The sequence below is a fragment of the Canis lupus genome, chromosome X (assembly GCF_048164855.1).
Source record: "Canis lupus baileyi chromosome X, mCanLup2.hap1, whole genome shotgun sequence".
In the NCBI taxonomy this organism is placed as follows: domain Eukaryota; kingdom Metazoa; phylum Chordata; class Mammalia; order Carnivora; family Canidae; genus Canis; species Canis lupus.
The window spans coordinates 84,362,427-84,376,166 of record NC_132876.1 but is presented as its reverse complement, the minus strand read 5'-3'; the positions used below and the strand labels follow the sequence as shown (position 1 = coordinate 84,376,166).

The window sequence follows — 13,740 nt, the reverse complement described above, 5'->3', positions numbered from 1 at the left end:
AATGTACGTGGTCCTATTATAGTTTAAATGAGTTTTAAAATAGAGGTTTTGTGGTTGCTGATGATGTTTAAATTGGAAATAATTTCAAATTGACAGAAAAAAGAAGTAAAAATAGTACAAACAACACCTGTCCACCCTTTACCTAGATTCACCTATTGTCAACGTTTTGTCCCATTTGCTCGCTCTCTATGTATATCAACATACTTTCCTCCAGAATCATTTGAAAGTAAGTTGCATATATCACAACCCTGGAAAATACTTCCATGTGATTTTCCCAAGAAAATGACATTCTTGCACTACCTCAGTATAGTTATCAACTTAAAAAAAGTTTAACATTGTTAACAGGTTTTTTTAAATTTTTATTTATTTATGATAGTCACAGGGAGAGAGAGAGAGAGAGGGGCAGAGACACAGGCAGAGGGAGAAGCAGGCTCCATGCACCGGGAGCCCGATGTGGGATTCGATCCTGGGTCTCCAGGATCGCGCCCTGGGCCAAAGGCAGGCGCTAAACCGCTGCGCCACCCAGGGATCCCCATTGTTAACAGTTATATCTGACATACTATCTATACTCCAGTTTTGTCTATTAACCAAATAATGTCCTTTATAGTATTTTTCCCCCTCCACCACAGGATCCAGTCTAGGATTATGTATTGCATTTAGTTGACATGTCTCTTTAAACCTCTGTAGTCTGGGACAGAACATAGCCTTTCTTGTTTTTTATGACCCTGCCATGTTTGAAGAATACATACAACTACCCCCCCTTTTTTAAGATTTTATTTATTTATTCATAAGAGACACAGAGAGAGGCAGAAACACAGGCAGAGGGAGAAGCAGGCTCCCTGCGGAAGCCCAATGCGAGACTCGATCCCAGAACCCTGGGATCACGGCCTGAGCCAAAGGCAGACACTCAACCACTGAGCCACCCAGGTGCCCTTTTTTAAGATTTTATTTATTTATTCCTGAGAGACACAGAGAGAGGCAGAGACATAGGCAGAGGGAAGCAATTCCTCCTGTTTTTAATAGAACATTCCTCATGTTCCTCTTGTCCTTGTGTTTGTCTAATGTTTCCTTGTGATTAGATCGATGCCGTACATTTGTCGCTAGAATACTACAGAGGTGATACTGTCTTTGTCCAGGTATCCCACCTGGATACCATGTCCCTCGTGGGTGATGTTCGTTTTGATCACCTGGTTTAGGTCTTCTCAGATTTCTCTACTGCATAATTACTAATTTTTTAAAAGATTTCATTTACTTATTTCAGATAGAAAGAGAACAGAGGGGCAGAGGGGCAGGAAGAAGGACAAGCAGACTCTGCCTTGAGCATGAGCCCAGCGCAGGGCTCCATCTCACAACCCTGAGATCATGACCTGAGCTGAAATCAAGAGTCGGAGACTTAACCGACTGAGCCACCCAGGCACCCCCATGGTTATTATTTTTAATTGTGATTTATAAACATTTTGTGGGGTTTATTAGTCATCTATTGCTGTGTAACAAACTACCCTGAAATTTAGCAGCTTAAAATAAGAAATATTTCTTACATCACATAGTTTCTGAAGGTTAAGAATCTGGATGTGGTTTAGCCCGATGGTTCTAGTTCAAAGCTGTATCATGAAGTTGCAGTCAAGCTGTTGGCGGGGGCTGTAGCCTCAGAAGGGGCTGGAGTCTCTCAAGGGACCTGGAGGATTCATGTCCAAGCTCACTCACAAGGGGTCGGCAGGAGGCTTCAGTTCCTTACCAAGTGGGCCTCTCCATAGGGCTGCTCTGGACATGGCTTCTCCCGGGGCCAGTGAGGTGAGAGACGGGGGGGGGGGGGGAGAGAAAATGAGGACACCCAAAACAGAGGCTACAGTCATACTATAACTAATTTTGGAAGTGATAAACCATCACTTCTGTCATGTGCTATTGGTCACACAATGATAGAAGAGACTACATACAAAGGGTGTGAATATCCCTTAGGGGGATAGGGAGGCAGGGATCCCTTGGGACCATCTTGGAGGCTAGCTGCCACACGGAGGGAGATACCTGAAGACCAACCAAATATCCTAGTCCTCAGCAAAACATCTCTCTTGGGTTTTACATTTGTTGATGAATCTTTCTTGAACCAATGTTGACTGTGATGGCTGTAGAATGGCTTATGTTCAGCTTTCAGTGAAATGTAACTATAGTTTCCAGTTAAATAATACATTTCACATACATTCTTATTTCCTTCTCGTCATAACAAATTAGCCAAAGTTGATTTCAAAACCCTGCTGTTTCCACCTCCCCACCCCGCCTCCTCACGGTATCAGCCATGCTGCCGTGGCTCCATTCACTTTCAGCATGGAAGGTACGTGAGATCCAAACGACTGGCCATGGCTCGCTTCCCATATCCCTGGACTTTACACAACCACAGATCTAGTCCAGGTCAGGTTGAAAGATTAAAGATGAGAATCGATTGGAAGCCCTCTGCCACTGATTTCTGCAGGATAAGGAAATAGGATTGGATACCCTACCTGCTGTCAAAATTGATTTTCTCTCTCCCTTATGGCTATAGTATACGGTTCTGTGGCTCTTTGTGAGACAAAACGAAGACATCCTCGGAAGCCTGAGTCCTTAGCCTGGAGTCCCCAGTTTTTAAACTGTGCCTGGAGGAGACCTCTTAAAATTGTAGGCATCATTGTAGGTGTACAAACTGATCATGCGCATCTGTCAGAAGCACCTGAGAACCTTTTTCTAGAGAGTTCATAGCTTTCAGCAGGTACTAGGAGATATTTCTGGACCAGGAAAGGGTAGAGTCATTTGATAGTCAGGAGGTGAGGGTGTCACTACATCCAAGGTCTGACCTGTGTGTGCTCACTCCTAGACAGTGAGGTATAAGCCAGGGCTCCAGCTTGTTCTTTCCCACAAAGGTAGAACCCTTTCCGAGCAGTGGGGAATTCACATTCACGTTCCAGGTATCTCTTTCTGTGGGGCAGACAGTGGGGAGGAATATTAGTGAAACAAATCCAACTACCCTATAGCCCGAAACTGCTGTGTGAACATCCTTGTCCCCTGGGAGGGAGGATTTACCCTGTCTTGCTTGCTATTCAAGCTTCCAAACTTTTGTTTATTTTCCTTTAACCCATTCTTACTCTGCTGCTGTTGAGTGTACAGTGTTCTGTAAATGCCACTTAGATTGGTTGATGCTGTTCAGTTCTATGTCTTTGCTGATTTTTCTATCTACTTGTATCTATTACCGAGAGAGGAATGCTGACATCTCCAATTGTAATTATGGATTTGTCTATTTCTTTTCAGCTCTGACTTTTGCTTTGTGTATTTTGAAGCTCTGTTGTTAAGCACATACAAATTTAAGGTTGCTATGTCTCCTTAGTGAATTGACCATTTTCACGATACGTAGCACCCCTATGTATCCCTGGTAATTTTCTTTGCTCTAATTATTTTTTTAAGATCTTATTTATTTATTCATGAGAGACGCAGAGAGAGAGAGAGAGAGAGAGAGAGAGAGAGGCAGAGACACAACTCAGGTAGAGGGAGAAGCAGGCTCCGTGCGGGGAGCCCGATTCAGGACTCGATCCTGGGACTCCAAGACCACACCCTGGGCTGAAGGGAGGCGCCAAACTGCTGAGCCACCCAGGGATCCCCCTTTGCTCTAATTGTTTTGTCTGATATTAATACAGCCCCTCCAGCTAATATTTTAATCAATACTTGCATGGCTTTTCCCATCCTTTCACTTGTACACAATCTCTATCATTATATCTGAAGTGAGTTTCTTTTTCTTTTTTTTTAAGTGCTAGGGTTTTTTTGTTGTTGTTTTGCTTTGTTTTGTTTTTATTCATGAAAGACACAGAGAGAGAGAGAGAGAGAGAGGCAAAGACACAGGCAGAGGGAGAAGCAGGCTCCATGCAGGGAGCCTGACGTGGGACTCGATCCCGGGACTCCAGGATCACGCCCTGGGCCAAAGGCAGGCACTCAACCACTGAGCCACCCAGGCGTCCCAGAAGTGAGTTTCTTGCAGCAAGCAAATAATTGGATTTTTTAGAAATTCATCTCAACAATGTATTAATTGATGTGTTTTAATTATTGATATGCTTTGATGTAGATCTACCATTTTGTTATTTGTTTTCTCTTCTTTCCCTCTGTATATTTTTGTTCCTGTTTCCCCTTTCCTGCCTTCTTTTGGGTTACTTCAACCTTCTTTAGAATTCAATTTTAATTTATTTATAATGATATTTTGCTGTATCTCTCTGTATAGTTTTTTAAGGGCTTCTGAAAGGATTGTAAAATATACAGTTAACTTTTTTTAAGATTTTATTTTTTTTATTCATGAGAGGCACAGAGAGAGAGGCAGAGACACAGGCAAACAGAGAAGCAGGCTCCATACAGGGAGCCCGAAGTGGGACTCGATCCCGGGTCTCCAGGATCACGCCCTGGGTTGAAGGCGGCGCTAAACCGCTGAGCCACCCGGGCTGCCCTACAGTTAACTTTTTGCAGTCTATCTATAATCAAGATTTTACCGCTTCAATTGATTATCACTTCTTTATACTATAGTTGTCTTTTTTTAAAGATTTTATTTATTTATTCATGAGAGACACAGAGACAGGCAGAGACAGGCAGAGGGAGAAGCAGGATCCCCGCAGGGAGCCCAATGTGGGACTTGACCCTGGAACTCCTGGCTCACGCCCTGAGCCAAGCATCCCTATAGTTGTCTTTATATACATACATATAAATCCTGTTGGAAAATGTAATTTTTGCTTTAACCATCAAAAATATTTTAAAGGGGTGCCTGGCTGGTTCAGTTGGTGGAGCATGCAACTCTTGATCTCGGGGTTGTGAGTTCAAGCCCTAGGTTGGATATAGAGATTACTTTAAAATAAAAAAATCTTTTAAAAAATAAAATCTTTAACAAAAAAAGAAATATTTTAAAGCACTAAAAAGAAGAACTGTCTATTAAATTTACTATTTCCATTGCTCTTCATTTTGTTGTTTCAAGCTGCATTTTGATGTCATTTCCCTTCTAAGGAACTTGCTTTAGCAATTCTGTTAGAACAGGTCTGCTGGCTATGAATTCTCCCAGTTTTACTTTGATTTTTTTTTAATTTATTTATGATAGTCACAGAGAGAGAGAGAGAAAGAGAGAGAGAGGCAGAGACATAGGCAGAGGGAGAAGCAGGCTCCATGCACCGGGAGCCCGATGTGGGATTTGATCCCGGGTCTCCAGGATCGCGCCCTGGGCCAAAGGCAGGCGCCAAACCACTGCGCCACCCAGGGATCCCCCCAGTTTTACTTTGTATGAGAATATCTTTATTTCACCTCCATTCTTGAAAGATACTTTCACTGAATATAGAATTCTAGGCTGACACCTTTTTTTTTTTTCTTTCAGCAAATGAAAAATGTGTCCCTTCTGGGGCGCCTGGGTAGCTTAGTCAAGGATTCAACTCTTGATCTTGGCTGTGGTCTTGATCTCAGGATTATGAGTTCAAGCTCCCATGCTGGGCTCCACTCTGGGAAGGAGCCTACTTTAGAAAAAGAAAAAGAAAAAAACTGCGTCACCTCCTTCTGACCTCCATAGTTCCTCATGAAAAATTGACAGTCATTGAAATCATTATTCTTAGGTATATCATATGTCATTTTGCTTTCTTTCTATTTGACTTTAGTTTTCGGAATTTTGATTATGATGTGTCTGGGTATAGATTTCCTTGGGATTGTCTCCTGTTTTGGGTTTGCTCAATTTGAATCTATAGTTTTCTGCTTTTCACCAGACTTGAGTTTTGAACCATTGCTTCTTCAAATGTGTTTCCACCCTGTATTTTCCTCCTCTAGGAATCCAATGACACATATGTTAGCTCTTTTGTTGTTCCACAGATCTCTAAAGCTCTGTTCATTTTTTTTCAATATTATTTTTGTCGTTCACATTGGATAATTTCTTTTTAAATATATTTTAAGATTTTTAATTTTTTTAAGTAATCTCTAGGCCCAACGTGGAGCTCAAACTCACAACCCCAAGATCAAGAATCTCGCGTGCCCTCTACTGACTGAGCCAGCCAAGTGCTCCTGGATAATTTCTATTGACCTATCATTCCCTACACTAACTCTTTCCTTTGTCATCTCTATCCTGCTAGCAAATCCATCCAGTCAGTTTCTAGATTATTTTATTATTATTATTATTATTATTATTATTATTATTATTATTTTCTTTTTCAGTTCTAAAAAATCTTTTTAAGATTTTATTTATTCATGAGAGACACAGAGAGAGAGGCAGATACATAGGCAAAGAGAGAAGCAGGCTCCTTGCGGGGAGCCCGATGCAAGACTGGATCCCTGGATTCCAGGATCACAACCTGAGCCAAAGGCAGATAGATGCTCAACCCCTGAGCCACCCAGATGCCCCAGTTCTAAAATGTTTATTTGGCTATTCGTTGTGTCCTCTACTCCCTTCTCCTTCCTTGCATTGCCAAGTTTCCTAGAAATTTTAAATATTATTTTGAGACCCTGGATCTTGGTTCAATCCTATGGAGAATGTTGATATATTTGTCCTAGTTAGTGATCTATAGGTTCAGAACATTTAACCGAAAAGCTTGAGCCTGCTGTCTGTGAGGTGCCATTAGGATCTGGCTCACATGTAGGCTACTCAGTGGTCAGCCTGAGACTGGTGAGTTCTAACCACAGCTGCATTCTCAGTCTTTGGTATGCTAATTAGAACCAGATTCGTGCACGTACAAGTAGAAGATGAGCCCCGTACAAGTAGAAGATGAGCCCCGGGCGATCATAAACAGCTTTATGGAATTGCATTCCTGAGCAACATCCCTCTTCACTATCTCCAAGTACTTCCCATTTTCCTGGAGCTGTCTTTGTCATTCCTCCAGCCAGAAACTACCCATTTCTAGAACGATGCTGTCTCTGGGGCTACGCAGCAGCCAGACAGAGGAGGAGAGGGATGTAAAAGCAGCAGTGTTTGGCTCTCCCCTTTTGGAACTCTGTCTTCAACCAGCTGGAGAGGAATGTCCCCTTCCCTAAGTCTTGATTCCTGCAGTTTCCTGTTGTGGGCCACTCTCTGCTGTTAACTACCCTTGCTTCAAATAGCTGGTAGACTGGAGAAAGGAGTAGAAAAGAAGTAGGGTGGGGCACATGGGTGGCTCAGTGGTCGAGCATATGCCTTTGGCTAAGGGCATGATCCTGGGGTCCTGGGATGGAGTCCTACATCCCCCCACGGGGAGCCTGCCTCCCCCTCTGCCTATGTCTCTGCCTTTCTCTGTGTCTCTCACAAATAAATAAATAAAATCTTAAATTAAAAAATCAAGGAAACTATTATATGATCCCCATCTGGGTCCTATATTAGAAAAAAAAAATGACAACTACCTTGCTTATGATGCGAATGGAAATCACACCGACAGGTCTGGTTCCCAATAAGAAGGAGAACATCTCTCCCAACCCGACTTTCTCCCACTGAGAGCAACCCTACAATCTGGAACAAACCTACGATGGAGCTATTTGAGAAAGCAAATGCAAAGAAAAGAAACAGAGATTTCTTCCACTCTTTGAGCCTCAGGAGTTTCCTTTCTGCTCCTTGAGTCAGACTGAGAGGGTTTCTCTTGGATCTCTCTTCACCACGGTGCTCACTTCCAAGTTTCAGCTGTGTTGAGTTCAGGCTGGGACATCTGGAAAATAAAATGGAGAACTAACCACCCATTAGGTGGCACTGAAAATTCCGTTGTTCTTCCCAGAGCTGCCTGATATTGACTTTTCAGAGTTCTCAAATAGCTCTACCATAGGTTTGGTCTAGATTGTAGAGTTGCGCTCAGTGGGAGAAAGTGGGGTTGGTAGAGATGTTCTCCTTATTTGGAACCAGACCTGTCGGTGTGATTCCCATTCGCATCATAAGCAAGGTAGTTGTCATTTCTTTTTTTCTAATATAGGACCCAGATGGGGATCATATAATAGTTTCCTTGATGGGATCCCTGGGTGGCGCAGCGGTTTGGTGCCTGCCTTTGGCCCAGGGCGCGATCCTGGAGGCCCGGGATCGAATCCCACATCGGGCTCCCGGTGCATGGAGCCTGCTTCTCCCTCTGCCTATGTCTCTGCCTCTCTCTCTCTCTCTCTCTCTCTCTCTCTGTGACTATCATAAATAAAATTTAAAAAAAATAGTTTCCTTGATTTTTTTTCTTTAAGATTTTATTTACTTATTCATGAGAGACACAAAGAGAGAGACAGAGACATGGGCAGAGGAAGAAGCAGGCTCCCTGTGGGGGGCCGGATGCAGGACTCAATCCCAGGACCCCAGGATCACAACCTGAGCTGAAGGCAGAAGCTCAACCACTGAGCCACCCAGGTGCCCCTAGTTTCCTTGATTTAATGCTGGGAAAGGAACCCTTTTGATAAAAGATGGTGTAGGGCATGGAGCAAGGTCCTGTGATGCTAAACCCAGTGCTTTTGGGGTTTTGTAGGCACCATGGCTGAGGAAACGGCCCCAGCAGTTCTGGAACGGCACCAGGGGTCCCTGTACTCCCTCTTTCCTGATGGCCATGTGGAAAAGTATTTTGACCAGGTGGACATCTCCAATGGTTTGGATTGGTCCCTGGATCACAAGATCTTCTATTACATTGATAGTCTGTCCTACTCTGTGGATGCCTTTGACTATGACCTGCAGACGGGGAAGATCTGTATGTACTTTTTCATTATTCTTCTTAATACTGCTGGTATTTTTTTTCATATGTGTGTAACTAGTAAGCTGCCTCTTCCTCAACTTATATGAAAAGGCCCTTACTTGTCAAATAAAGAACTGTCTGATGTGACTATTCCAACATAGTCATAATTGCCCAGACTCAACTGTGCGGCCAATCAAGCCATGGCCCTCAACACAACTAACTGTGGCCACCTCGGACATAATATGAATAGATCCTTAATCCCCTCTCTCGCCACCATCTCTAGAAAGAGGCTCACTGTGCAATGGATGCTGTTCTACCGGGAGGTGCCTACAGGCAAATAATACACAGCAGAATTAGATAAAAGAACAGAAAGTTAGGGTTGGGGTTGGCATTTCTCATTTGTCCTTTAGTTAATGGTAGGCAATACTCAGAGACAAATTAACAATCTTCCAAAGTGGGAAAGTCTAAAACGTAGCTGCAGATTGTTCAGTTCCATCAGTGAGTTCTGCATGAGCCACAGTTGGAAACTGGGAAGGAAAGAATTCTTGAGGAAAAATCAGGAGGGAGTTCTTGAAACTGTTTTGTGGAAGGTGCCAAACCACAAGAGCAAAACCAATCATAAAAGCAACTCAAAAAAAATATCACAAGGCTCTCGTGTAGATTTAACGAGAGGCCAGTTATTTCAGTACAGATGTTTTGCTTTGAAATATATAAGGCTCTTTGTTACAACTGTTTTTACCCATTTTTACTGACACGTGGTTTTAACATCTTTTTTTCCACTATACCACAATGCAGTTACCATGATGACCTGGATTTTGTAGTATAAATTTCCTCTGGAGCTTGATGGGGGGGTTCTTTGTATCCTGTGATTCCCCCTCCTTTAATGCCAGCTGGTTGGCTCCAGATTACCCCTCCTCTCAGAAATAAGCTCTTCAATATTGAGTTTTGATAAGATGATTTTGGAGCATTCAGCTGGGCAGAAACAGAACTCTCACATCTTACTATTTTTTGCATATGGGCCATTCACATGGTAAGGCCACCATTAAGTTGCCTTCTAGATCTTGGAGTTAATCAAAGTCAGCATTTTTATAAGCAAAACAGCAAAGGTCTAACCGCAGACTGAACTGTATCCAAGGTGGGTGCTCAGAGCTTCAGTTCAGGTCAACCTCAAAAAGAACTATTGGTATTTTATTAATAATTCTACTTCCAAAAAAAAAAAAAGAATTCAACTCCCTTTTGGCTCTCCTTCTCCAAAAGCTTAGATGGATATGACTGTACACAAACTAAAGAGAGTGCAATCACCCCCAAATCATGTGGCAAAAATCCTTAGTTGAGGAGTGCCCACTCGTGTTTCTGGACATTTTTGTTTAGTTAGGAATTCTTCTGAACCATCCCACATGCCAGACCCGGATAAGCAAAAGTCATCAGGATTTACAGTCAACTTGCGAGTTCCTTGTCTGATGCCCAGCATTGAGTGGCCTATTGCTTTGTCATGTGTGTATGTTTGTTTGTTTTAACTCTAGCCAACCGCAGAAGTGTTTACAAGCTGGAGAAAGAAGAACAAATTCCAGATGGAATGTGTATCGATACTGAGGGGAAGCTCTGGGTGGCCTGTTACAATGGAGGAAGAGTGATTCGTTTGGATCCTGAGACAGGTAGGCTCACAGCAAAAGAAAAAAATCCCTGCCATGTCTAGAAAAAAACACGACACTAGCAACCAAAGAAACTTCATTACTAATTAAGTTATATGGAGCTATATTCAGAGGTCTCAGTAGGACGGCTTGGAAATAAAGGCCAAAGATAGAGCACAAAACTTACAGGCAGAACTTCTTTTCCTGAGGAGGTTAAGTCTTTTTGCCCAAAACAAATTGTCAGGGAAGGTAGGTTAAATACATGGCTGAAGTCTGACCTCCACAATCCTTTTTGATTATCCCTAATTCTCTACAAGGGGTCCCGAACAGTAGTGCAGGTTGAAAATTTGCTAGAGCTGGACTCTCAAAAAAATATTTGGTGATCTAGGGAAAAGACTCCAAACTGTGAAGTTACCTGTTGATAAAACAACTTCATGCTGCTTTGGAGGGAAGGACTACTCTGAAATGTATGTGACCTGTGCCCGGGATGGAATGGACCCTGAGAGTCTTCTGAAGCAGCCTGAAGCTGGTGGGATTTTCAAGGTGATCCAGCTATTTATTTTAATTTGAGGGTGAGATGGGAGATCCTTGGCTAAGTAACTGAGTGATTAGTGCTTTTTCTTTTTATTATTTATTTATTTATATTTCATTTTTATTTATTTGAGAGAGAGAGAGAGAGCAAGAGAGAAAGAGCACGAACAGGGAGAGGGGCAGAGGGAGAGGGAGAAGCAGGCTCCCTGCTCAGCAGGGAGCCAGGCACAGGGCTGGATCCCAGGACCCCAAGATTATGGCCTGAGCCAAAGGCAGACACCCAACTGACTGAGCCACCCATGTGCTCTGATTAGTGCTTTTCCATACTTCCAAAACATAATTCTACTTAGTATTTTTTTTAGCAAGAGAAAGCAGGTATATGTGCGCGCGCACACACACACACACACACACACACACACACACTCGAGTTGGGACAAGGAGGGCAATGGGAGAGGGAGAGAAAATCTTAAGTAGGCTCCACACCCAGTGTAGAGCACAACCAGGGGTTTGATCTTACGACCCTCAGATCATGACCTGAGCCAAAATCAAGAGTGTGGTGCCCAACCAACTGAGCCACCCAGGCATTTCTCTATTTAGCAATTTTAAGCTCATCATGCTAGACTTTTTTTTTATGCTAGACTTTTTAAAACATTTTATTTAGACTTTATAGACTGTAAGTACAAGATCATGTGTTTAGCCCACTTTGTGCAGCATTTCAAAATATTGTTGTGCTTCAGTAGTGTTTGCCAAAATTCTGTAAATCAATAGAACGAGCTTGAAAAATCAGTGTTTGAAACATGTTTATGAGATCAGTTGATTGTTTTGGTGTCAAAAGAATATCTTTGGGCTTCTTCCTTTTTGCAACAAAACAAACACTGATAAAAACTATGGACCTCTAGGGACACCTGGGTGCTTAGTCAGTTAAGCATCTGCCTTCGGCTCAGATCACGATCTCAGAGTCCTGGGATCAAGCCCCAAGTCAGGCTCCCTGTTCAGCGGGGAGTCTGCTTCTCCCTCTCCCTCTGCCCCTCCTCCTTGCTCTTGCTATCTCTCTATATATATCTCAAATACATAAATAAAATATTTTTTAAAAATTATGGACTAGGAAGGCTGGGTGGCTCAGTGGTTGAGCATATGCCTTTGGCTTGGGGCGTGATCCCATGGTCCCGGGATCGAGTCCCACATCGGGCTCCCTGCATGGAGCCTGCTTCTCGCTCTGCCTGTGTCTCTGCCTCTCTCTGTGTCTCTCATGAATAAATAAATGAATCTTTAAAAAAATTATGGACCTCTCAAACTGAAAAGAAATAGGAAGATGGTATAAATAAATTCAGTTTTAAATCCAAGTTAATTGCAGATGGTTGCTAGTTGGACTATTATCAATGTGAACTCGACTTAATCAAGTAATTCCTTTTTATGATAGGAAATAAAACAAGTATAATTGGTAGCTAAATATATTAATATGAATCATAAAAAATGCTTTTGAAGAATACTTGAGAATTACCTTTAAGCAAAATTTCTCTCGTTTTTCTTTTTAACAGATAACTGGCCTTGGGGTCAAAGGAATTCCTCCCTATCCCTATGCAGGATGAATGGCAGGTCTTCTTTCCTACTGGGAGAAATTTGAAGACACGTAGAAAATTCTAGAGCTGAAATTTCAATCTAGTTACAAAACAAATTAAAGAAATGGTACTATTAACAGGCAAAATTAACGTTTTTTTTTTTCATTTTTAAGAGGTAGAGCATTTTAATAAGGGGTGACAGGTAGTTTTGATAACACACTAAGAGGCCTTCTACAAAGGTATTACAGAAATATAAAGAATTGTTCAACTGTCAATCAGCCTCTACTCTTTGCAAATTGCTAGAAGGGGACTGGGGGTACTATATCTTTTATGCATTCCATACTTATTATACCTAAAGCTTAAAAAAACTAATAAATAATTACCTTATAATGACTTATGATTATGTTCCTTTTTATTTTCGTCATAATCTTATAAAATATACTGCAGTGCTAACCTGCCTTCATATTATTTTTCCTACATATTACTTTTTGCAAGTTAAAATATAACTGGAGGATGAGAATGAAACTCTGGCAAAATCCATGGCTCCAACTGCCACCTAATAAATGTAAAAGCAATATATCACTTTAGAGAATACTTTAAAAAAAATAGCTTTATTGAATTATAATTGACCTATACATATTTCAAGTCTACAATTTGATAAATTTTACATATATACTCACTAATGAAACCAACACCACAAGCAAGGTAATGAATCTATTTACCACCCCCAAGACTTTGCCTGTGTTCTTTGGTAATCCTTTGCTTTGGTCCCTCTGTATGTCTGCCCTCATCCCCAGGAAAACATTGATCTGATGTCTGTCACTATTAATTAGTTTTAAAATTGGATGGTGTTATTTCTCCAGCTTTGTTCTTTTTCAAAATTGTCTTAGTTCTTCTAGTTCCTTTGGCCTTCCATATAAATTTTAGAATCAGCTTAACTGGGCACCTGGGTGGCTCTGGTTGAGCATCTGCCTTCAGCTCAGGTCATGATCTCAGGAGTCCTGGGATTGAGCCCCATGTCAGGCTTCCTGCTCAGTGGGGAGTCTGCTTCCCTCTAGCCCTTCCTTTTCCCCTCCCCCTGCTTATGCATGTTCTCTCTCTCTCTCATAAATAAATAAATAAATAAATAAATAAATAAATAAATCTTTTTTAAAAATCAGTAGAACAATTTGGAGAGAATTAGCATCTTTACTATTTTGAGTTTTCCAACCCATGAGCATGGTGCATCTTTCAGCTATATAGGTCTTCTATGACTTTTTTCTTTTTTTTCTATGACTTTTTTCATCAGCATTTTGCAGCATATAGGTCTTGTACATGTTTTGTTAGATTTATATTTGAGAATAATGTGCATTCTGCTATTATGAATGGAGTGTTTTATAAATGGCAGTTAGATTCAGT

General features: G+C 41.7%; 1 protein-coding gene across 3 annotated transcripts in view; it reads left to right on the top strand.

Annotated features, from left to right (window-relative positions):
• RGN (regucalcin) overlaps positions 1-12,735 on the top strand; it is a 31,538-nt gene extending 18,803 nt beyond the window's left edge. For all 3 annotated transcript variants that reach the window (XM_072815791.1, XM_072815792.1, XM_072815790.1), the window contains 4 exons: positions 8,421-8,636; positions 10,145-10,276; positions 10,641-10,795; positions 12,322-12,735. In XM_072815791.1, coding sequence (XP_072671892.1) covers positions 8,421-8,636; positions 10,145-10,276; positions 10,641-10,795; positions 12,322-12,372 — 554 coding nt within the window. In that variant the 3' untranslated portion in view covers positions 12,373-12,735. The remainder of the gene's footprint in view (positions 1-8,420; positions 8,637-10,144; positions 10,277-10,640; positions 10,796-12,321) is intronic.
• Positions 12,736-13,740: the final 1,005 nt, after the last annotated feature.